The 25941-nt window shown below is 27.6% G+C and overlaps 3 protein-coding genes across 7 annotated transcripts; all 3 read right to left on the bottom strand.

Annotated features, from left to right (window-relative positions):
* Positions 1–3850: 3850 nt before the first annotated feature.
* Positions 3851–7497, bottom strand: LOC101493528 (probable amino acid permease 7). The gene is made up of 7 exons (XM_004500113.4): positions 7273–7497; positions 6901–7137; positions 5893–5986; positions 5272–5486; positions 5006–5139; positions 4700–4927; positions 3851–4615 (listed from the first exon to the last, which is right to left on the bottom strand). Exons 1-7 carry the CDS (start codon positions 7358–7360, stop codon positions 4214–4216), a joined length of 1398 nt encoding a protein of 465 aa, XP_004500170.1. The 5' UTR covers positions 7361–7497; the 3' UTR covers positions 3851–4213.
* A 6854-nt stretch (positions 7498–14351) lies between these two features.
* Positions 14352–15194, bottom strand: LOC101500654 (kiwellin-1-like). The gene has a single exon (XM_004500131.3). The coding sequence runs from the start codon at positions 14999–15001 to the stop codon at positions 14432–14434; it is 570 nt and encodes a 189-aa protein (XP_004500188.1). The 5' UTR covers positions 15002–15194; the 3' UTR covers positions 14352–14431.
* A 1312-nt stretch (positions 15195–16506) lies between these two features.
* Positions 16507–25637, bottom strand: LOC101492771 (probable amino acid permease 7). Of its 5 annotated transcripts, none has more exons than XM_012715793.3 (8): positions 25484–25637; positions 18992–19076; positions 18663–18896; positions 18469–18562; positions 17815–18029; positions 17569–17702; positions 17240–17467; positions 16507–17128 (listed from the first exon to the last, which is right to left on the bottom strand). In XM_012715793.3, exons 2-8 carry the CDS (start codon positions 19068–19070, stop codon positions 16727–16729), a joined length of 1386 nt encoding a protein of 461 aa, XP_012571247.1. In that variant the 5' UTR covers positions 19071–19076; positions 25484–25637; the 3' UTR covers positions 16507–16726. The 5 variants fall into 5 exon arrangements, with proteins under 5 accessions (XP_012571247.1, XP_004500168.1, XP_004500167.1 ...); XM_004500111.4 differs by having other exon boundaries at positions 18992–19081; positions 25484–25624; XM_004500110.4 differs by lacking the exon at positions 25484–25637 and adding an exon at positions 21386–21555.
* Positions 25638–25941: the final 304 nt, after the last annotated feature.

Genomic DNA, 25941 nt, shown 5'->3' with positions numbered 1-25941 from the left:
TTAAAAACATAACTCTGAAACGCTAATATTTACATTCCAATATTTATTTTGTCATTATATTTTATTTAATAACTCTTATTATTGCTTTGTACTATTGTGGCTCCTCCAATTATGAATTTGTTTAAACGATTAATATTTTTTTTCTTGTAATTATTTTAGCACATCTTATGTAACTAACCTTTATATCGCAACCTTATGCTATTAACTTTAATATACTTTAATATATCGCATGTTCACCGGTGCCACAAGAAAATATTATGCGTATGTAAGTTTTCACAATCTGACTTTACTCAAAAGAAAATCTCTTTGCAATCCAATTATTTTCAAAGAAGTAAATATAGTTGAATTTTTTATTTTTTTTTTTGCAAAAATAGCTTTTGAGTAAGTATATTTTGTAACATTATTATACGTAGTTGGTAAATTCTTTTTTTTTTTTTTGCACAAATAGCTTTTGAGTAAGTGGTATTTTATAATATATTATACATATTTGCTCATTTTTCTCAAAAACGTATTGGTTTTAGTTAGAATATTGTTTTTGCAGACATATTTGATCTCATCAATGCCATGAAAGTATATTTGCTTCTCAAAAGACAAAGAAAATTGTTCATATTCAGTTTTATATGAGTGCTATTATTCTGTCTTCAGGAGAAAAATATTTACCATTTATAGATAAAAAAATAATGTTTAATATTTAGATTAAATTATGTGTTTTTTTTACAGAGATGTTTTATGTTGTCAAACTTTTTAAAAACACTATCAATTTTAAGTTTCTACATCTGTTTTACCTCTAGTAAGTTGTTTGTGAAAATTCTCAAGTCATGTTCTAAAGAAGTCTCATACTCAAAATATTGGAATTTAAATTTGTCATTTCTTTGACTGGGTTAGAATGAAATGAATATCAAATGACAAAATTATTTTTATATTTTTCTAACAATATTTTGACAATAAATTTTAATTTGACAACACAAAAAAAGAGTATCACTAATCTGATTTTGTGGTAAATAATTACATATATTAATATTTATTAAAATGCTTTTAAGATTTTTAACACTAAATATAATTTATGAATTTTGTTTGTAGGATGATATTCACTATGGATTTTTAACACTAAATATATGAATTAGTTGCAATTACATTTTACAAAATATTTTACATATTCTCAATTATGTGTTTGTCAACTCATATATAACAATTACTCAAATAAATTTACTTGAAAAAGATACTATACAAACAAAATGAATAAAGTATATTATTTTTGAAATTTTAAAATCTTATTCACAATACTACTAATATGTTAAAGTCTATATATCATGCTCAACGCGCGACTTATATTCTAGTATATATGTAAAACAGACTACACCGCCACCTCAGATTATTTCCTCCACATATGCAAACATTTTCCACCTCATCAAAAAGACTGACGTGTACGTCTTCATAGAACCTCTACTCAATTTCTAATATATATTTAAAACAGACTTTACTGCCACCTCAGATTATTTCCTCTACATATACAAACATTTTCCACCTCATCAAAAAAGCTGATGTGTACGTATTCGTAGAGCCTCTACTCAATTTCTAAATAGTTTTCCACAAATTATATACACCATCCACTCATTTATATTATATCATCTTTTTAAATATTTCATAACATTATTATTTCTAAATTAATTTCATATTATTATTTCATAACATCACATTATTATTTCATAATATTTGTATAATATTTTTCACATTAATTCTACATTATTACTCAATACATTTTTTTTGTCTGCATTAATCAACTTTACGTTTTCGCCTCTATATGTCCTCTACTTATACAATTTTTTTTTGTCTGGATTAATCTAACTTCACATTTTTGCTTTCACAAATATATCTCATCAGAAGAAAATGTGAAAAATTGCAAAGAGGGAGAAGAAGTTTTTACGACCGGGCTTTGAAGGTCCGAGGGAAGGTTTTATTAATAGCGCTTCCAAATCAGAGGCCAAAATCAATTTCAACACCTGGTTTAGTAGATTTATTTAAACTTAACAAACAAATGTTTTTTTTACTGTTATTGGACCAAAGAAAAATTGTTGGCACCCCCTAAACTTCTACAACACCACATTTTAAGAATTTTTTTTGTTGAAGTTTCTCTATTAAGGTAGATATTTAAACTAAAATTTAATATACTAAATCAGAATATTTGAAGTGTCTTATATACTAAATAATAATATTTTTTTATAGATATTTAAACTCAAATTTAATATATTATAAGAGTCTGGTTTGTTCTCATATATCAACTCTGATGGTAATAAATACAAAATTATATGCTTAAATGCTTATAAATTAAAAAATTGCCTTGGTTTGTATACTGACAATAGGATTTTAAGTTGAATAAAATAGATGGTTTGTGTACTGGCAATAGAGTTTTAAGTTGAATAAAATAGAGTTGGTGTTCTTCCTCTATCAGTCGATTTGTGATGAAATATCACCTAATTAATATCAATTAGCATTTGAAATTTTTACTACGTGACAAAATATTCATCTCTCTTTCTAAATATGTAGAATTCTATAAGGTACGCATGATTGTGATTTATTTATGAATGATTGTGCAAAGAAAATAGATTTTACTCTTTCTATTTTCTTTGGATTAATAAATCATGATACAAATCTTAATACTATCTTTGATATTAATTATTTGAAAAAAATTAGCGATTTTTTTTAATTTTATTAATAAGAAAAATTGTGATTTTTAAGATGTATTACACCTTTTAAAAAGTCTTACACCTTTTTATGAAGAGTTTATTTATAAAAATATTTAAAAAATAAAAATAATAATTAGTTCATTGGTATTGATGTTTATTTATTTTTCTTCTTATAATGGAAATCGGATAAAGTAAACAACTATGTTTAAATTAATTGATCTAAATAAAAATTTGGACATTTTGAGAAAATAGTATCAAATAAAATGGTAACTAACATAATGTACATCCTTGTGGTTATTGTCCATTGGTTCATCCACCATGTTTTTATTACATAACAATATCAAGTAGAGTTGTTATTTTAACACAAAAATTGACGATAAAAAATTGATTGACGTAATTTGATTATATGATTAATTACATATGATTAATAGATATTACAAGTGTTGAAATTCATTAATTATTAATTAAATGCAATTCATTAATTTTTAAATATTCAATGTGTGTATGTCTTCCTAGAGTGTTTTTTCTACTAAGTTTCTAAATAGTTTTTTCACAAATTCTATACATCATCCACTATCTTATACTATATCTCTTATTTAAATATTATTTTATAATGTCCTATTCAAAATTTTCTAAAATAATTCCACATTATTATTTCATAATGTTACATTATTATTTCATAATGTTTGCCCAACATTTTTAACATTAATTCCATATTACCACCCAATATCTACTTATTTGCCTACAATTGAATATATATTATTTATATAATTACTTTATAATAATCATTTGACAATTGAGACATAAAACTTCATATTAATTTTTTAAAAAATTCACTTAAATTAAATAAATTAAAATATATCCGCACAATGCGTGGATTAACGTCTAGTTTATTGATTAAACTAAAACTTATGACCATATAATTTATAATTTTAGCGAGAAACTATTATGGTTTATGTGGGTTTTTTTCTTGTACATGCCAATCCTATAGTTTAAAATTTAGGATTTTTTTTATTAAAATTAAATAACAAACAATTGAGATGTCAAAATATTAAAGGATATTGAGGTCTAAACCCTTAGCTTTTGAGGTTTATTGAAGGACCAGCCATACTCAACTTAGTATCAAGCTTCTCAGCATCAGATATCCGTAATTCACATCATCAGCATCGATCAAGATCAGATAGTTCAGATTTCAAATTCGATATTTTGTATTTTAAAATAAAATGCAAATTTTGTCAACCATCCGATTGAAATCCAACGATCACCAATACACTAACAGCATGAATACAAGATATCTCAACTGTAGGGAATCCAAGACAACAATTTGCATCTTGGTAACTACAGATGAAATTAGCTAGTTTCTCAAAATGATTCCAAGAGACAAATGTGCAATTGAATCACACCTACAGTTGTAGAACCGCAAAACCTTGAACTCATGATCTATGTTACATAAATGTGACAAACGTGTTTTCTATCAAAAAGGGGATAACCAATATAAAGCAGTGTCCTATGTTTAATGGATCCAATTATCACTTAAGTTCTGCAGATACAATCCCTTGAATGGAACCAATGAGAGTGAACAATCCCACCACAAAGCCAACAATGCTAAAAGTCCTTAGCAATATCCACTTGGTTGTCCATGCTTCAATATTGCCTTGACTCAAATACATTTCCACTGGGAAATATATGGTTAATGGATAAAATATTATGCCAGCCAAAACTCCCAAAATCTGGTTGAAGTATGGAAACAGCATTGCAATCACGATCGTCGATCCAACATATAGCGTTCGGAAACAAAGCCTTAGAGGATTTAGTTGGAAATCTGGCAGCAATGGGAGTTTTAAGTTGTATGAGTAATTCACAAATCCACTGTCTGGGAATTTAAAACGTAACCAATTTTCCACATTTGCATAAAGTGGCTGGCTATACACCTGCATATGATAGCACATTAACACAAGTAGTGGAAAATGTAATATTTGATGGTTTACTCTAAAATAAATATGATAATGATGTACCTGATATGCACCAACTAGGTGAATAACTATACAAGCATTGGCAAAGTCAACAAGCCAATAAAGCTTATAAGTTGCAAACCCTGTCAAAAGATTTCCTGGTGTATCACTACCAAAGGCTGCATAACCAGCACAGCCACAACAGAGGTAGAAAAATGTCGTCACGATGACTGATATTGTCGAGGCCCTCCTCATTGTTACGTTTTCTGGCGGAGGTGATTTCAATGTGTCCTTTAAGAATTGAAGATAAGTTATATTAGACTTAATCAAGTTGTGGTAAAGTCTATAAGATCATTGGATAATGCATACCTGAATTTCTATAAGAATTACTGCAAATGGATAGGAGAAGGCTATGTCACCAAGTGCTTGTGCAACCAGCCATAGTTTTTCCATTCCAGTGGAAGTTGTGACTCCTCCAATGCTACCCTCAAAACGTCCATTTTCTGAGCACATCATTACCAAGTAAGTTTACTTCCATTTTATTAAATCAGTATTGATGTCTACATGTCAGTGTCGTATCAGTATGTGCTCTGATGCAAATAATGTGCACGAGGAAAAGTGAGAAACTAAAATACCATTGACTTTAACGATGGCAAGTGCCATGCCTATGAAAGCATAAGCAAATGACATAATTGCAGCAACAATAGACAGCCATTCAATGTTATGGAAATTGGGAATCTGTGAGAGAACAACTTGGATAGCCCCAAAAATAAGCATGTTATATGTATCCGTAAATCCACATGTTGCTTCACTCCCTTTGTCATGGTAACAGATTGAGTCCTGGATTGCTCTGCATTCACAAACACACATAGACATCCAATTATATCTTCTTTTTTTCCATACAAATATATCACCTTTTACTTTTGGTCATGTTTTGTTTTAGTCACTGTAAATCTATTCACGTTGCAATTTGTCCTATAATATGTAGAGTATTTGATTTTAGTCCCATCATCCTGAACCAATACATGTTATGTAATGACTAAAATGAATATAACACACATTATATGGACTAATTTCAACATGAACAAATTTTGCATGAGTTAAAACAAAAACAACCGTGATCAAAAACATATTTAAACTTTATTTTAGTGAGATTTTGAGAAGAGTTTGATGAGTTGGTAAATCATTGTCAAGTAGGAAAAGTAGAAGAAAGTAAAGGAAATGAAAAAAGAAGAGAGAAACCTAAAAGGACACACCTTATGCTGATGGATGAAGTAATAATGTAGGCAATTCCAAAACCATATAAACTTATATTTACAAAAACACCACAGAAACGTCCATTTCCTGCTCCTGTAATAATGGTTTTGCACATACAAGAAACATATTCATATTATGTGTGTGTCATTTTCATATACTATCTATCATTGCTTTTTCAATGTAAACTTAATATTAAAATTAGTAATTTAGAGAGCTCACATTATTTCCATTAAACTCTAATATTAATGATATTTCTCACTACTAAACTGAAAAAATTATGATTCTTTTACTTAATATATCTCACAAAATATTCACACGTAGAGATATGATTAGGTGCATGTTTAGCTTCTTTTTTAGTTTTAAATCCATTTTTCCCCATAAAATGAATATCACAATTATTTAAGTTTGAAAAACAATTTTAATTAAGCTTAAGAACTTTATAATAAAAAATAGTAAAGAGAATTATTTTAGTTACAAACTAAACAACAAACAAATGATGCCACCTAATCGTTTGAATTATTATTTTATTTCAAAAAATTGTGTGATTTATGTTATTAGGGAGAAAGCTAAGGAACACGTGGAAGCATTAAAACGGAAAGAAAGGATCTTCACGCAACAGAAACGGATGCCGTGAAACAACCGTAAGATATGTCACACGTCACACGTGCCACGTTCAGTATTGCCTTCTCTCCCATCACTTTTTAATTGGTCCAACTCAATATATACCCACATTTTTGCTTACTTTATCACTATCACAATTTATTTTCTAAAAGCTACACAAATTTTTATTTAGATTCAAAAACACATTAATAGGACTGACATTGCCTACAATAATTAATTCATCTAATGTTGATTGATCTCGATCATTGATTTAAATTAATGTGTCATAAAGTATTTACGAGGATTAAACAGTAACAAATATTAAAACATAAAGTATGTTATGGCAAATCTAATGTAAAAGAAAAGTAAATATGCAAAAAAATGATTGAAAGAAAAAAGTAACAAACCCTTATGCAAATTAACAGCATCAAGATAAGAAGAGCTTCTATGAGGACCAAATTGAGGATGAGGAGAACGATAGGTATCACTGAGAAGAAAAGCAGAGAGAAGAGTGATAGAAGCAAAAAGAAGAATTGCCAATGGGCCTGCAATCCATCCAATTTGTGCAATGCTCCATGCCAATGACAACACACCTGACCCTATCACTCCTGTCACTATGTGTGCCACTGCTGTCCATACTGTTCCTGTTTTCATTCATCACACTTTTTTCATTTCTCAATTCATCCTAATACAATTAATAATGCACAAGACCCAGAAACAGAACTATATAATAACTGATGATTTATATGAGATGGGAATTGAGAAGAAACAACAAAAACCTGTTCTTTTCACATCACTTGATTCTGCATATTGGTTATGTAAAAATGGGGTGCTGTCCAATGCACCTGAAGAAAATTCTCCACTCATGGTGATTGATGATGACTTCGATTTTGATGATCTAATTCATTCTTAAATGAAATGCGATTGGTGAATAGGGTTTTATAATTTCCTTGTAGGGAGAAAAGGGGATCAGAATTGGGACTTTATAAAAATTGCTTTTTGTGAAACTGGGTTTTGGCAGAATCAAAAATAAGTGCAAAATGGCATGTGAATTCGCTTATCCTACCTTATTTTATACTTAACATATATACATGTGGTGTTATTTTTTTATATTTGAGACCGTAGAAAAATATGTTATTTTTTATGTTTCTTATCATTTTACTCATCAAATAAAAAATATATGTTTATTACCATTTTTTGGCAGATTCATATTTTTCGTTATTGAATCATATTTTTAGTCAAATAGGCTAATGTTAGGGTCTTATAATATTCTTGGTGGCATATTCATATTTTTTAAGTACGAAGATGTGAGAAATTTCGAGTTCGAACTAGATTGATATGATAAATATTTTTATAATTATCAATTTTAGAGTTTATGGTTGAATTAAATTTTACGGATTGAATAATTTTATTTTTACTCATATTGAATAAAATTATCGAAAGGAGATCATATACTCACCTTTTAAATAGAGCAAAACCTTAATTTATAATTTAGTAGTAGCGACCAATCTAAAAATTTTATTTTGGAGAAAAAAACTTATATGTTAAAATTATAAAAACATTATCAAAAATAAAAAAAAAAGTTGGAGATTATAAAAACTATACAATTATATTTCTTAAATTGAAGAAATATTAACATTTATAAATCACAATTTTTTTCTACATGGTTTCATATTCTTTTTTTCAATTTTTTAAGTAAATCTTTTAATACAACAAAAAAATAGATGTATCTATATAATATATATAACAAAAAAATTCAACAATTAATATTTACATAGTTACACATTTAATTCTTCTTAAACCTCATTATAAAAACACGCATTTCAACCGTTGTAGTTGTGATATACAAAGGTAATTTTAACATAAATTTATCATTGAATTTATATAGTATGATTTTTCTTTTTAAAAAAAGGAAAGGGGATATTAATAATTAAAGCAGTATTAATGATTAATATGATAATGTCAAATTTTTATCATGAAACTAATACCGCTTAAACGTACAATATGATTTTGTTTTCTAAATTTTTTCAGAAAAAACACTTATTAGTGGATCAACTCTTAATTTTTATGAGAACAAAAGTATAATTATTCAATATTGATGCAAACAATTGAAATCTAGTAGGGGCAGTCCAATTACATCTACATGAATCCGTCACTGTCTAAGAGCATTTATCTAAAATTCACTTAATCTACGTGAATCCGTTAGTAAAAAAAAACATAATATTTATGTAAAGCTCGCTTAATTTACATTATTTGTTAGGATATAGATGTTGGCTTAATTTTTTTTAATTTACATTATTGGTCTTTTAAACAAACAAGACCAATGCTTCTAAAATATTCTCTTTAGTTAAAAAAGTCATGCTATAGGTCACATAATAAGTCATTTAAGTCTATTAGGCAGACTTATTTAAATAAATATAAATAATATTTTTTATACTAATATAATTATTATATTAAATTTTAATCTTTTTGTTAGATATTCAACTTTTAGTAATTTACGCATATTAACCTTCTTTAATTTTTGACATATTTAAATGTATTGTTATAAAATAGAATTGAAGTAAGATGTGTATAAAGTTATATTCTTCAAATTGTCATGTTAAATATAAAAATAGAACTTGACATATTAACTTGTTAATCTATTTAAAGATATATTTGATTACTTATTCAAAAATGTTAAAATAGAATAGGCTTTTAAGTAAACTAATAGGTCATACCAAAGTTCTATCAAGACCAGATTGAGGCATAAAAAGTAAGTATATGATATGTCACATGTCAAACTTATGTCTTGACTTTTTTGACATGTCAGACTCAAACCTAGCAAAGCCTAGCTCGGCCTAGCCTATTTCGATCATTAGTGGTGAGTGAATAAGGTAGTTGTTTTATATTACATAAAAATAAAAAAATAAAAAAAATAAAAATAAAAAAACAAGATAATAAGATTATAAATGGAAGAAAATGTAAAAAGCTATAAATTATAAATTTAAACGCTACCTGAAATAACTTATCATAATAAGCTATAAGCTGGTGAGAAAAATGAATTTACAAAATACATCTCATTTAACAAGCTTGTAAGTTAGTTTAATAAGTTATGAGGTAGTTTATTGACGTTACCAAATAGTGTCTATATATATTGTGATATTGGTAGGGGTTAGGGTCGTCCAAAAAATGAGTTAAGTTGTGTATGTCTTTTGTCCAATTCTAACATTAGACCAAACCAATATTTTAGATTCGAATTCGGCTGTGAATCTAGTGAGGTACGAGCACAATAAAAATGTTACAATATAAATACAAAATTGAATTGATCTCAAGATAAGTCACTAAATAATAATAAATAAATATTTTTTGGGAAAAAAGCTAATCTAATATATGTAATACATAAACATTTATGTACTATTACTATTAAATACTAACTAACAAAATTATGACATTGAATAAATTTTGAGTATAATTGGTTCAATCCAGTTTGAACACAACACAAGTTTTTAAAATGCAAAAAAGAAGTGGTAGAAAGTGAACACTTTAATGTATAAAATTATAAATGTGCGTCTCTAAAAAAATCAATGTAATAAATTTTTTTTTATAGATAATTAGTGTGAATTTGTGATTAAAAATATAAAATTAATGAGTTAAAAATAACATTGTATCCTCTAAGTTTTGAGACGGGACATCTAACCCAAGAGTCAACTCCAACCCAATCCCTATTTCAGTTTGATCTACAATTTGTTGTCTATTTATCTCTATTTTTGAGTAAAGGTCCGACCCAACTCAAATCTTATAGACTAATACAAGTTATAATGGACCGAACTAAGATTTGTACATCCTTAAGATTTGAAATAGTCTAGATGATACTACATTTTGCAATATGAGTCTCAATTACTTTTAAAATATTAGGCTTGAAGATGACCTATTACATTTCATAAGCCCATTTTTAAGGTTTGAAATCAGCTTTTACAAAGCATGATAAGAAGTTAACTATTTTTTAATGAAAGTCTAAATCACTTGGTCAGTGCTCTGGATTTTGTAAATATACCAAAAAGTTAATATCTCAATGAATTTTAATTTGTTACACATGACTTTTTGAGAATCTAACATTATAAGATATCTTTTCATAAAAAAAATATTATGACACAATTTAATATTATTTTACTATAAGATCTTTAAATTTTTCTTAAAATTAATGTAGCTCATTGCGTTTAAATTACATAAAATATTAATAAATTTACGATTTAACACAAAACACAAATTCTAATATAATAATAATAATAATAATAATAATAATAATAATAATAATAATAATAATAATAATAATAATAATAATAATAATAATAATAATAATTCATTTATATTGATTTAAGTAGGCCAACATTCCAAGGCCCTATAATTTGGTTTGTATAATAATAATAATAATAATAATAATAATAATAATAATAATAATAATAATAATAATAATAATTCATTTATATTGATTTAAGTAGGCCAACATTCCAAGGCCCTATAATTTGGTTTGTTAAGCAAAATATATATTTTTTTAAACGAGATGACAATGGATAGGGTACTATAATACTTGTTTTCAGATTTTTCATTTAAAAAAATACTCATATTCGTGTTCTTACTCTCTTGGGTATCAACTTTAATACTCGTATCATTATCTTTTGAGTATCTAAGTGTTTGTACCCATACTCATTATCCACACTTTAGCTAAAATTGATCGATAAATAAATGATATTTGTGTGATTAAATTAAAAAATTATCTTAATATTTTAAATATAATCATAAAGTATTATAAATCAAAATATGTTCTAACTCATAACATTTCAAATGAACACACATTACAATACACATTCAAATATCGATAATAATATTTCCTGAAGTTGAAAGTCATACGACGGTATTATTCAATATCTATAATTATAAATATCGTAGTAGTTCAATGATATCAATATATGTTAAAACATAAAAGAAAATAATTAATTAATCTCATATATATAACAAAATTTAGATTGAGTAGAAAAAATAATTCTCAGCTTGGGCAACCTTGCATTTTTAACAACAGGGGCCATATCAAAATATTTAATATATAACGAGGGATTAAAGTAAAATCTGAAATAACCGTGAATTACAAGAAAAACGTAAAATCCGAAAGAAATATAATGATCCAAATGCTTAATTAAGTAAATTTGAACTATATATCCTCTAGATGAGTAAAATACAATTTATTTAAATTAAAATACAATTTATTTGAATTAAAATACATTTTTTGAAATATTCAAGATTTTTGTCACTCCTATAAAATCTAGCAATTGCCAATTCAAGAGAGATAAGGAGTTTACTGGAAGTATGTGGAATGATATAGAAGCATCTTTGGTTATAATCATTATGTCCAATTTGTAAGATGCTCATTGGTTGAGACTCTTTATCAATTTGTTTCTGTCTGCTCAGGGCTTCATATATACTCTGCACATGATTCCACTCAGCATTTAGATAATTTTTTAAGAAGAAGAAACGAACATAAAGTATGAAATGAGTAAAATTTGAACAAAATATTACAAATAGTTATAAATAAAAAGATTATATATAGGTGAATAACTTTTAATATTTTTAAAAATTCATATATCTCAACTCATTTTACATGATAACGTGAAATATTATGTTGAGCAATTCCATTTTTTTTTATCTAAATGATAATCCAAACGCATTTATTGGATGTACAAAATTGATTAAAAATTCTAAATCGAATAGAGTAAGTCTAAGGAAGACAAAAATGACTTAAATGTTACTTCAATGACACAAACAGATTTATTGGACGCACAAGATTGGTTAAAAATCCTAAATGGACTAGAATAAGCCTAGGGATGATGAAAACGACTTAAATGTTAATCAAATTACACAAACGCACTTATTGGATCCACAAGATTGGTTAAAAACCACTAGAATAATTCGAAGGATGAGGAAAATGACCTAAATGTTAATCCAACGGCACAAACGAACTTATTAGATGCACAAGATTGGGTAAAAACCCTAAATGGACTAGAATAAGTCGAAGGATGACGAAAATAACCTAAATGTTAATCCAATGACACAAATGCACGTATTAGATGGACAACATTGATTAAAAACCCTAAATGGACTAGAATAAGTCGAAGGATGACGAAAATAACCTAAATGTTAATCCAATGACACAAATGCACTTATTGGATACAAAAGATTGGTTAAAAACCCTAAATGGATTAGAATAAATCTAGGGAGGACAAAATGCCTAAATGTTAATTCAATGGCAGAAACACACTTATTGGATGCACAAGATTGGTTAAAAACTTTAAATGGACTAGAATAAGCATAAGGAGAACGAAAATGACTTAAATGTTAATCCAATAACACAAACGCGCGTATTGGATGTACAAGATTTGTTAAAAACACTAAGTGGACTAGAATAAGTCGAAGGATGACGTAAATGACCTAAATGTTAATCCAATGACGCAAACGCAGTTATTGAATGCACAAGATTGCTTAAAAACCCTAAATAGATTTAAATAAAGTGATTCTTTTACATGATAACACTTCTAAAAATACAATTAACTAATATTTTTCTTTATCTACATGTGTTGAAATACCACCATTAATAAGAAGAAATTATTACACTGAAATTTGATATCGCATATATTAATAAAGTTAAAAAAATTGCACCTCTTACACTAGGTCTTGGATTCGCCACTTGAGGTTGAAAACTAGCTCTTGATTTACTAGTCAAAGAAATGCATTTATTATCTAAAGATTTACCCTATTTTGTTTTGATGACAATTGATTTTCAAAAAATTAACATTTTCTTTCTATAAATCATATTAAATAAAATGCTAATATTTTTTGTCTTATCATTTATCTCGTTTTACTTTAGACATAAGTTCAATATGGATTGAAAATTATTCTCTTTATATTATTTTTTTTTATTTCAGTTAATTCAGCTGCTTAATGAAAAAAAAAAATTAAGTAAAAAATATATTATTTTACAATGATTTTTTTTAAAATTTAAATATATTAAAAACATATTAAGTATAATAAAGATTGCATTATTGAATTTTGTAAATTAAAAATTAAAGAGGTTATCGATATTTGTGAACCGATAAATTGTGAAAAATAAAGAACTAACTATCTAACGATATTTAAGATAGAAAGTTTCTTTTCGCACTTCTAATCTTTTCAAAAATTCATAAACTTTATTTAGATTGGTTGATTCAAAAATATATTTTACACGTTCGAATAATTCAATATAAACGTGTATTTCTGTGTATTTAAAAATATTTAGAAGTGAGAGAAGAAATACTCTTCAAAATTAATGTTGAAAATTACTTATTTTTTATGTTTGTTATTTCGTGTTCAATTTTATCGCCATAAAGCAGAATTGAATGAAAAAATTGTGGAAAAATGAATTACATGCATTAACAGCAGAATTATTACAAGCATCATGAATGGACAAAACATATATATAATCCTTGTTGGAAGACTACCCTGCCAATCATCTTGGAGTGAGGAAGCTCTTGAATAAGAAAATTATTTTTAAAGAAAATGACAGAACAAAAATTCCCAAGAGTTGTGTGTATTGTGCCACATTTTCACATGATTTGGTGTTTTTATTCACAATACAAAAACATTCGGTTTCAAAAGATAACTAAAAACTGCTTATCCCTATGACCAATACCAAATTGAATGCTCCAAACATGCAATGACTTTGAGGTGATTTTGTTGAAATAAAGGCATATATATAATTTAGGATTTGTGAGAGTTTTTAAATAAAATATGCATTGCATTTTCATAATCTACAATGGTCACAAGTCACAACATATACAAAATACAAGTATGATGAAAAGAAAAGCTCACAACATCACTTAATAAGAAGATAGAAACACAAACATATAAACACTGAAGTTCTACAATATAATATCAAGCATTTTGTGACCATGTAATGTCAAGACCACCCCATTGTTCATGAGGAACATTTAAGGCTTTCCATACTGCTTTAGAAGCATCAACAATGTTGTTCTGACAAGGAGGTTGGTAATCATGGTCTTCATCACATCCCATTGTGGAGTCACACTCATCAACGACCATGGCCACCACGCTTCTACCATTAGCAGTTATAGTAATGTTGTTGAGGCATCTACTCTTATTGTTGAACCATCCGGTGGAAAGTGCAACCACTGGAGTGTCGTCTGAATGATACTTGTTGTCACATTCTGATGGACCGCCTCCATCTCCACCTTTTTGAAAACTGTTAAGAGTGAGATATGCTTTGGTATGACTAGATACTGATGGAGAACATTCGTAAGTTGTGTACATTTTTCCATTTTTGCAGCAATCAGAATCATTCTCTTTGTTACATTGTCCTTGAGGAGCTTTCTTTCCTTTGATTCTACCACTTGGACGACATTGTTGTGCTTCAGAATACACAAAACTTGTTAAAACAAGAATAACCAACAAAAGAAAAGAAGCTTTGTAGGAAAACATTTTCATTCTGTTTATGGAACTCTATATATGTTTCTCCTCTTAGTTGTTCTTTTTAGTGTTTGATGTTTTGACAGGCCATTGAAGTGGATATATATAGAGAAGAAAACTTCTCTCTATTTGTAAAATAAATCTTTTGCCTATGAAATAAAACTAAAAGTTAGATTTTGGATCAAGGCAATGAGTATAGCATACTACTAGAATTAGTTTTGAGGTCAAAGAACAAGTTTTAGACTATCTTGTTTGACCAATGACAACTATTCCATCTTCTAGTTGTTTTGTTTCTTATAAGGATTTTGATTATTGAAGAAATTGGATAGTTTATTAAATGGTTGTTGGAAATTATTTTCATCCTCACGGTTATTTTTCTAATTCATTAAATGAATGTTTGTACTTAGAGAATTTGGTAGAATTATAACATGTGTAACTGTGATTTTGACAAAAATTATTTTTAAAGTTTTAACAAAATTAAGGTCTCGTTGTGATTTGGTCAAATTAATTGTCATTTCAAATATTTATTTAACAAGTTTAAATTTTTTGAAAAGAACATAGTAGTTATAAGACAAAATAAGAGCAAAAAGTTGTTGTCAGCGTAGAGTAGAATATTCAAGGACAAATTTACAATCAGCATGCATTTGTTGGTTTGTGTACATAGATTCTGCCTATGGTATCCGCAACTCTAGTGTCTCATTGAGTGCAAGCACATAATTTTCATTTTCACTTTTTAAAATTTCCATATCTCTACAAATATTATAATTATGCATTAATTAATGTCTGTTTATTGATATGAAGAGTATATTTAAGGAGGTAATACTAACTTGCTAATTTTTTTATAAAAAATAAATAAAGAATTATCAATCAATCAATACTCTTGCAACATTCATTTAGTTAGACTTTTAAAAATAAATTATTCCACCAGATACTATATTATCATGACTATCTGAATTACTGACACATGTCAGAAGTCACATGGTAGAATATAACAAAATTAAATAATTGAGAAGATCTCTTAATTATTAGAAAATGAACTCTCGTCAATGAAGTTAAAGTAATGAGAAAAATAATTTAAAAAGAGTTTATATTGATTTATGACAAAATTTAATGTCTACTTGTTCTTTGAATATAATTGTCCTTAACTATGAATCACAAATACATCTGAGATTAGATCTATAGCCTTGTTTGATATGTGTTGGTATTTAACACTCGTACAAAATTTATATGACACTTTACACAAGCAAACGAAATATGTGTCAAAGTAGTGATGATCAACAAGAAAGTTAATTTTTTTATTTAATTACATCATATTTAGTTTTTTGGTAGTAGATGAATGAATCAAGGTGAAAAACTATCATATCTTGCTCAATTTAAATGCGCATATATATATATATATACATTGATTCCTAATTTATATCTTAGTTTGTGACATTAGAATGTTGGCATGTCCATGTTGTTTAGGTGTTTGTGCTTCACACATATCCAAGTCCAAGGTAAATAGGAAAAATCAACAATTCAAATTTGGATAAAATACTATTCCATTGATAAAGAAAAATTACAAATTGTTTGGAACTCACTTCTTTGAAGGGAATTAAGGATGAAGCAACGTGTAAGTTACATTATTACATGGCTAGTACAAGGCCTCCCTGAAATAGCATAATCCCCATCTAACTCTTACTCTTAGCTCTGAAAAAAGAAGCATAGAGTATTACATGATGATACACAATTACATGAACCTTTTCAACCAAGTTTCTCACGTATGATTCCTTCTAATGACCCAACAAATCCTACTAATGTCACAAGAAAGCAAGCAAAACTAAATATTCTAAGAACAATCCATTGTCTAGTCCATGCTCCAATTTTCTTCTGTACAAAGTACATCTCAACTGGGAAATATATTGCTAGTGGCCAGAAGTTTACAGCTCCTAACACTCCAAGAACTTGGTTGAAGTAAGGAAATAGAATTGCTACTCCTGTGGTTGAAATCACATAGGTTGTTCTGAAACAGAATCTGAAAAGGTTGATGTGTAAAGTAGGTAATAGAGGAAGTTTCACTTTGTGGAAGTCATTTACAAAGCCACTGTCAGGGAAATTTTTTGTAAACCATCTATCAGCTGTGGTATATATTGGTTGACTGTATAACTGTTGAGAAAATCATATATATAGATTAAGAAAATGTAACATGAGCAAATCATATAGATAAAGTAAATGTATTAATAATAAGTGAAATTTGATTGGTAAGAAGACTGGTACCTGATATCCTCCAACCAAATGAATGACAATGCAAACATTGGCAATGTCAATAAGCCAAAATGGCTCATAAAAACCAAACCCTGTGAGGAGATTTCCTGGTGTAGCATTTCCAAAAGCTGCATATCCAAAACATCCACAACATAGGTAGAAGAATGTTGTAATGAAGATTGCAGTCATTGAGGCCTTTTTCATGGTTTGATTCTCTGCTGGAGGAGACTCTAGTGTGTCCTATATTTAACAAAATTCAATACTTTGTTTTAGATATAAAATAAAAATATATAATTTCAATACTTTATTCATATAATTTGAATATGAAATGTTTAAGGTACCTGTATTTCAAGAAAAAGCATTGAGTATGGATATGAATAGGCAATATCACCAAGTGCCTGGAAGATTAACCATATTTTATCAGTAATTTTAGCAGTTGGTACTCCTGTCACGCTTCCCATAATTGCTCCATTTTCTGCAAGTGCAACCAAAGTCCTATTAAGTATGAACCAATATAGTAGCATAATATGAATTTTGGTAATACTAATATTTTAAATTGACAAAAAATGAGTGAATAAGAGCCTTACTTATGAAAGTTGCCATGCCAAGTCCTAATCCAATGAATGAATATGTAAAGGACATAACAGCAGCAACAACTGAAACCCAAGTCATGTTGTGGAGATCTGGTATGAATGACATTACAATCTGAACAAGTCCAAACAGCATCATATACGTATTGCCCCCATAAGTACAAGGAGCACCATGTCCTTCTTTGTGATAACAATTTGATCTCAAAATAGCCCTGTATTAATAAGTAGAATTAACATGTTTCATTAGCTTGTTGCAAATACAAAGTACTAGAACAGTCGCACTGATTCAAAAGAAAACAGATCACAAGAAATTTGATCACAAAGTTAGATATCATAGCCTACGCCTCCAACTGCAGTACCTATCTATTATGATTCAAGCTTAAGGTTACAAATTACAACTTGTGTTTACACATTACAATTTAATTTACAAGATTATCCCTGAATCATACTGCAAGACCCCACAACCCTCAATCACAGCGCAACAAAAAACAAATGTTTGGGCCAAAAGCAAAGGACAGTCTCGAGCGACCTCTCCACTTATCACTAATTATGAGCCGTACTCAACAAAAAACAATAAGGTAACCTCTCTAATAACATTAAAGAAAAAGAAGAGATATTCACATTTCATGAGAAGTTGAAAAGGAGAAGTACCTCAAACTGGTTGCTGTGGTAATTACATAGGCAGTACTAGTCCCATACAAGGTCAAAAATTGAAGGCAACCAGCCATAAAAGTCCTTTTCTGACCTGAACCATCATTAAAACAGTTATGGTTAGTTCATGCAAATCATATATATAGAGTGATTGTATTAAACATAGTGAAGAGTTGAAATATGTGTTGTTTTACCAAGATTGACTCTAACAGCATCCATGTAAGAGTAGTTTCTTTTCCCAGTTACAGAGTCAGGATGTCTGTAACAATCAGACAAAAGGAATGAAGAAATACAGGTAACTATTGCACAAGAAACCAAGGCAATTGGCCCTCCAATCCATCCTAATTGAGAAATACTCCATGCCAATGACAATACACCAGAACCAATAACAGCTGTTATGATATGTGCCACAGCAGTCTTTAAATTTCCTGCAAGGAATATTAAAACTTTCAATATTCAAATTCACATCTATATATGAAAATGAAATTGGTTACTGTTGATACTATAGAGAATTTTTATTTACCAGTTCTTTTGGCACGTCCATCATCATCATAAGCACCAGAAGCAGTTCTTGTTATTTGAAGAGAGTTTTTCCCATCCATCTTTATCTAAGCTTATAATTAACTCAATGTAAGCTTATGGAGTTTTTCAGCATAATATGATAAGAAAAACCTTAGCTAACAATAATAATAAAGACAAACAAGGCCACATCTACATGAAATGAAGTTAATATATATTTATATCTTTTAGGGAACTGAAAAAGTTTGGCATGCATGGGACAAACATTGCAGAATTTAACTGCTTAGTTAAAAGAGCAGCACATGGTAAAGTTGTTTGATAGTTCAAGTTAATCTCAATTATTATGCTAAAGAACATGTGCTAGTTTGGCTTGTGTATTATCAATAATAATATGTTAGGTGAAACAACTACATGATGAAAATTTTGGACACCTTGTAAATCCTTGAACACATATTTTTTTGTGTAAAAAAATAAGTTACCTGCTTTTTCCTTGACACAGCAGAAAATCAGGAAAAATGTTTATGTTCTTGATGACTCAATGCAGATGCTCTTAGTTACATATATAAAATTATAGCCTATAGTAATTATATAGAAAAATTATAGAACAGGATGCTAAGGATGATGTAATTTATATATAGCTGCATGAGGTCATGTGAGGATGAGGTAATAATTAAATAAGGCTTTTATGAAGATGGCCTTGTTTTATCAGCATATACAATTCATGTTTTTAATGAACTCTATTATTATTTTGAATCTTACTTTGTATTTGAATTTCAAATATATATTAGTTTAAAAATAAAAAAAATTTCAGTATCAGTGGACCAAATTGCTAGTTAGTTTTAAAAAAACTTAAGTGGTTCAAAATTCTTATAGTTTTCTGACCTTTGAATTGAAAGCACAACAATATTTCTAGATCATATTAATCAATCAAACTTGTCTTTTGCTGTAATGGAAGTTAGTTTCAACCTATCCATATCATACTTTAGGTAGCATCTTTCACCATAAGGAGCATGCACAGAATCTTGGATTTCATATTAGAAAAATATAAGTATAATCTTAATTCGGCTTAAAAAGCAACACCTTTATTCAGTTGGGATACATTTTGTGTTGTGGTTAACTTCAAAGTGATTGAATGGAATCTCATTTGGTTTGTGTCAATTTATCCTAATTAATTGGAAGTGATTGGCCTAATTTCTAGAATTTTAAAGGTCTTCCCCCATGCTGATTTTAAAGAAGAGAAAATAACAAACCAAAGAAGCAAATAAGGTTAAGGTATTCCATTTGCAGCTATTAATTAGTAACTCTAATATGAGTAACTTTGGATTGGAAGTAACTCAACCCTACAAAATCGGTTTGTCTAAAGGTGAGGGATGTCTCCCATGCCTCCCCCTCACCTTCAGAGGTAAATATCTAAAGTGTAATCCGAATGGCTCGATAGCTAGGAGATCCACAGAAATTGAATAGGCTTTGATATCATCTTAAATTTTGGGTTGATCCTAACTCAACCTACAAAGAATGTCTCCTTCTCACGTCCAGGACTAGTTAAAACTAGGCCTAATATTGAAATCAGGACTTGTTGCTATCCTAGTTCCCTGCATGCCAAATGGTACCATCCTAGAAGATATCATTCTGCTAACTAGAGAATCTAACACTAGATTTTATTGCCACCATGTTTTGTGTATTTTTCTGTAAAAGTTTCTACTAATAATGAATCAAAATTTGTCAAAACTTTTGGCCTATAATGCAGGTCGGTCCTGTTCCTAGAACATGAACCATTTGTTAATTCTATTGATAAACTCTATCCAAGCCTATAATTACTTCAACAAAAGGCAACTGCTTACTGGTAATTTGTTGATATAGAGCATTTTTAATAGTAAAATTTAATTAATTCAAACATAATTAGTTTTAACCTTAATAGTAGATTTCAACTTCAATAATTTTATCAAAATCACAGCAGTACACCATGTCAGCACTATTAAGCTCTGATACTAACCGTAATTATTCTTACAAAATTAATTTATAAGATTAGAGATGTCACTTTTTATAAATTTTTAAATCTCTAAGAGGCTCCTTTAAAAATCATCTTAGCATGTGTGTTTGGATAAGACAAAATACCATTTGCTACAACGGTGGCCGCTCATTTAACCGACTCTAATAGATAAAACTAACAATTGAAGAAAATAGAAGCCACCTATCAATTAATAGTAATAACTTTAATATGAGTTGACATCAAAATTTATCATCTACCATCTCACTTATCAAAATTGTTTTTAGAATTTTGAGTTGAGTTGAATTCAACTAAATATATTTTTATATCATATTCTATTTAAAGTGGGACTCTTAACCGATATATTAAATACAATCACTAATTATTTTGTAGTTATAGTGAAGTTAGAACCTGGGGATGCCAAATATCATCATCTAAGTGGTGACCCCAACCCCTCACACTTTCAAATTCATCCATAAACTGTACTTTTCATTTTCAAAAAAGATGTCTAGCATTTGCTTTTTGTTCTGTGAGAATATACCAAATGAAGAATGAGTGGTGCATATGTGGTGTTGCAAAAGCAATTTTACAAGGACTTTACACCCTTTTTTATGAGGGGTGTCTAGAAATGAATAAGAATAGTTGCTTTCAGTTGAAATAGCAGCAATATTTGAAAATTAAAGAATGATTTTGAAAGAAATGACATACAATTTGACTTTTTGTGTATGGTTTTGTTACTCCTAAGTTGATTATGAATAGTTTAAATGCTGAAGAAATAAGATAGATGAATCTACCTATATATCAAATGTTTTAAGGTTTTTGATGAAAATATTGTGTTAAAATTCTTGTGGATTTAGTGCATTATTAATCTATTGTTGTTTTTTACGTTTATGTTGATCTTTAAATTTAAAAGTCTTTTTAGCGTCTTAGTCAAAACAAAAACGTATTTCATTAATTATGAGATATGGATGTTGTTACACATAACATAACAATTAAATGTTTTTCCATTAAATTAAATAGAACTGAACTGGCTACATGAATTAATCAAAGTTATTATGCTCTTAAGTCTTAAATATATTCTACTCACTTCGTTTTTAATTATAGGACTCTTTTTTTTTTGGTCCTTAATATAAGACTTTTTTGTATAATTCAATATGAATTAATGATTTTTATAAATAAAAAAATACCTTAATTAATTTACCATTGAAAAATTTAACTTATTTTTTCTCTTTTATAATATCAATAAATATAGAAGTAAATATTATAAAAATAACAATTTTTTAACTACTGTAACTACTTTTTTACTGCACTTCCCAAAAATTTATAGTCTTATAATTTGACTTATTAGTCATTAATTTGGACCTTTGTGCTCTATTTTGACTTTTGACCCACATAATTTATGGACCCAGTGTTCCTTTAAGATGACTCTGGAGTATGGGCTGGTTGAAGTCTCCATTGAAGAAGACAAAATGAAACATGGACCCAATCATGTTCAAATCTCTGATTTCTGACTCATTGTGATGCAAGACAATCTCATGCACCATTTTATAAGATTATTATTGCCCAATAGATCTTTTTGGATGTTCACATTCACACCACTAGTTTCCTCTCTTTTTGTATCTTAAGTATCTTTCACCTTGGTACAATCTATTCTTACATCAATCATTATAAACACACCACCTATTCAATAATTATATTTCTTACCTAGAAATCTACTCTCTCTAAAATCAATTTTTTTAAATATTATTTTTACTAATATTTTGTTATAGATGGAGAGAAGGGCTTCATAAAATAAAAATTATTTTTTAAATATTATTTACTAAATTGTTGACACTTACAGGATTTTAAAGCATGTAAAATAAAAAATTGGTTGCGTTTGATTTTTGTTATATCTTATTATATTTTAAAATTTATAAACAGAGAAGCTATTTTGTCGAAAATATAATAATAAAAAAGTTATATATTTTATGGCCCTATTCTGATTAGTACCACGACTGCTATCCCTGACAATGAACATCGTCATGAATAAGAAGAACATTTATGGTAACAAAGCCACGAGGTGTTGAATATTTATGGTAGAGATAGAGTTGAAAGGGTTGCTCTCGTCAGATCTTATTAATTCAAATTGTATTTTATATTTTTATTTGAAAAACATATAAATGAATAAAACAATAAAGATTTTTGTGTGACAGAAATACATTAAATTTTTATTTTTCTAAATTTCGTTAGTTTTGAACGTTTTATTTAATTTTAGCTTTGTTTCTTTTTCAATTAAAAATTTGTGGTTTGACTAATTTTAAATAATGTAGCATATATATTGATGAAATGATTATTTATATCATATTAATTAAATTATAAAAACAAAATTATTTTGAATTTGAAATTAAAATATTGTATTATAATTTTATAGATATTTAATTATTTAACACCATTGTATTATATGCATACCATTTAAAATATGTCATATTATAATTTTTTTTAATTGAAAATTTTGAGAGAAGATTGTTGAATTTTAAAATAGAATTATTAATTATAAGAATTTTAAATGAAGGCTTGAAGTGATAAATTAAGTAGAAACTACAAAGTAATAAACGTAGAACAGAAGCATTTCAAATGGTTAGTTACTGTTCAATCGTATAGCAATATTTTTTATTAAGAAAAAAAAAACTTAATCAATATATTCTTGACGAGTAGTAATATTTAAGTGTTGTGCTAAGTTGTAAGATAGTTAGTATGTGTTGGATTATCGTTTGTAAAAATGTATTTTATAAAAAATATTATTTTGTAAATGTTATTTTTATTTATAAATGAGTTTTCTCAAATATAAATTAAATTTGGATATTTTAAAAAAAACTTTATTTTATAAAGTAAAATTTATTTAAATTGTATAATTAAATGTATTTTTAAATATATATGTAATATATATTTTTTTAAATTGTATGTGTAAAAATAAATTGACAACAAATCATACAAACGAAAAATAAAATAAAAATGTAAAAACTTTATGAATGATACTTTTGCTCAAAAATACTTTTAAGATAAAATTAAATTTGTCAATATAATTTTAATGTAACTCAAATAAAAAAAATCAAAATATACTCTAAGTTATTGGTACCACTTTCTTTTCTCAAATTTTTAAAAAGTGATGTATCAATTATTTTGATTTAAATATTACATTGATAATAAGGAAATTTGTAAAAAAAAAAAAGGTTGAGGTATCTTAAGATTAGGATGGCCCACAAAAATTGAAAGATTTAAAATGAATTTTAAAAATATTATTTTCTTGGTAAAAAAATATTGAGACTATTTAAATGTGAAATAATAACATTAAAATTTTGGATCCTAAAGAATAAATAAAATTAATTTTTAAAATAAGGCATGATATAGATATTATTTATGATTTTTAAAATATACAATAAAATTCTTTTAATTTATTTCCTTTTTTTGTGTTTGTTTTAATGTATTTCCTTTAAATTGAAAAAGTAGTGACATATTCTTGATTTGAATTAATCTTGAACAAAAGAAGTCAAACTTTATACTTTACAGTAATATAACTATAACTATAAGTAATTTTGTAAAATATAATTGACAGTAATATCTTAAACTATTTAGTTTAAAGGTGTTTTCTTTCTTTCTTAAATCAAGTATGTTTTTAGTGGTTTGTCTTTGGGCCAGCCCTTCCAAGATATGAGAAGCATAATTTGGAAAAAAAATTATAAGAAAAAGGAGGTGCAAATAGTAATCTCATTTAAAAATGATTATTGGGTCACATTGGGTATAAGTACATGAGTTTATGATGGGTTGATTTCATTGGAGTAAAATATCAGTGCTTTCCTTTAAGTCGGCGTGATATTTTCCTAATGAGACGTGCTATGCTATTTACTACGAAAATTAGAGAGAAAAATAATATGAAAATAGAATTTTTGTCCCATTAAATTTTGAAAAATAACATAATATGAAAAATAACCTGTGTGATTATTAGCTAGAACTTAGAAGAGATAGATAATCCCACGTAGGATTCTGTTTCTTCTCAATTTTTTCTGATAATAATAAACATTTTTTTAATTAATTAATGCGGATCTGGTAAGTCTCTAGACTTAAATTATCCAAACTTTTATCCATTAAAAATAATAATAAATAAACAAACCACGAGAACCTCGAAAGAAAACAAATCAACGAGAATCCCGGAAAAAAAGAAAAAAAGAATTTTACAAACAGAACATTACATAATATGAGGAATCGTAATTTGTTATCGAAATCACTTATGTGCAAGAAACTATGGATACTCCATCGGCTTTGCAACGTGAACTAGTTTTGAATAGATTTAATTGTTACTATCTCAACTTTTAGGTCGGTGTGAGTGAAATTGTGATGGTGCACTTTTATACATGCTAAAATAATAATAACTAAAAATAATAGTAGTAGTAATAATAATAGAATGAGAAGGAGAAATGATAGAACATGTGTATGCAAGAAAAGATGAAACATATGACAAAAGCAAGTACTAACCTCACGTTGTTCCTTCTTCAAGTTGTTCCTTCGTTGTTTACTTTATCGCTGTCGCAGCTCTTGTTTTGTTTTTCCTCTTCTGTTCGTATTTCTATTATGCTTGTTACTAAGAAAAGTGAAATAATTTTTTTATTTGGCAATTAGTTGCCTTTTTATATCTTTTCATGAGCAGCTTTATAGGTGTAAGTGGATTTGGTTGGGCCGATTTTGATCAAATCTGATATCCGAATCTTATCTTTGGATGAGTTGAGTTTTAAATTCGTATTTTTTTAATTTAATTCGAACTGATTCGATCTGATCAAAAACAAGTTGGGTTGCGGATTATACATAAATAGTAACTTATTTTTTATTTTAAGAGAGAAACATAAGTAACAACAATAACAATTTAATTAAAAGAAAATATATTTAATGGTAGAATGTCTCAAAAATTATAAAATTACAATCACATTATTCAATTC

The sequence above is a fragment of the Cicer arietinum genome, chromosome 5 (assembly GCF_000331145.2).
Source record: "Cicer arietinum cultivar CDC Frontier isolate Library 1 chromosome 5, Cicar.CDCFrontier_v2.0, whole genome shotgun sequence".
Classification (NCBI taxonomy): domain Eukaryota; kingdom Viridiplantae; phylum Streptophyta; class Magnoliopsida; order Fabales; family Fabaceae; genus Cicer; species Cicer arietinum.
The sequence above is the reverse complement of the archived record's forward strand: the minus strand, read 5'-3'. Positions and strand labels throughout refer to the sequence as shown.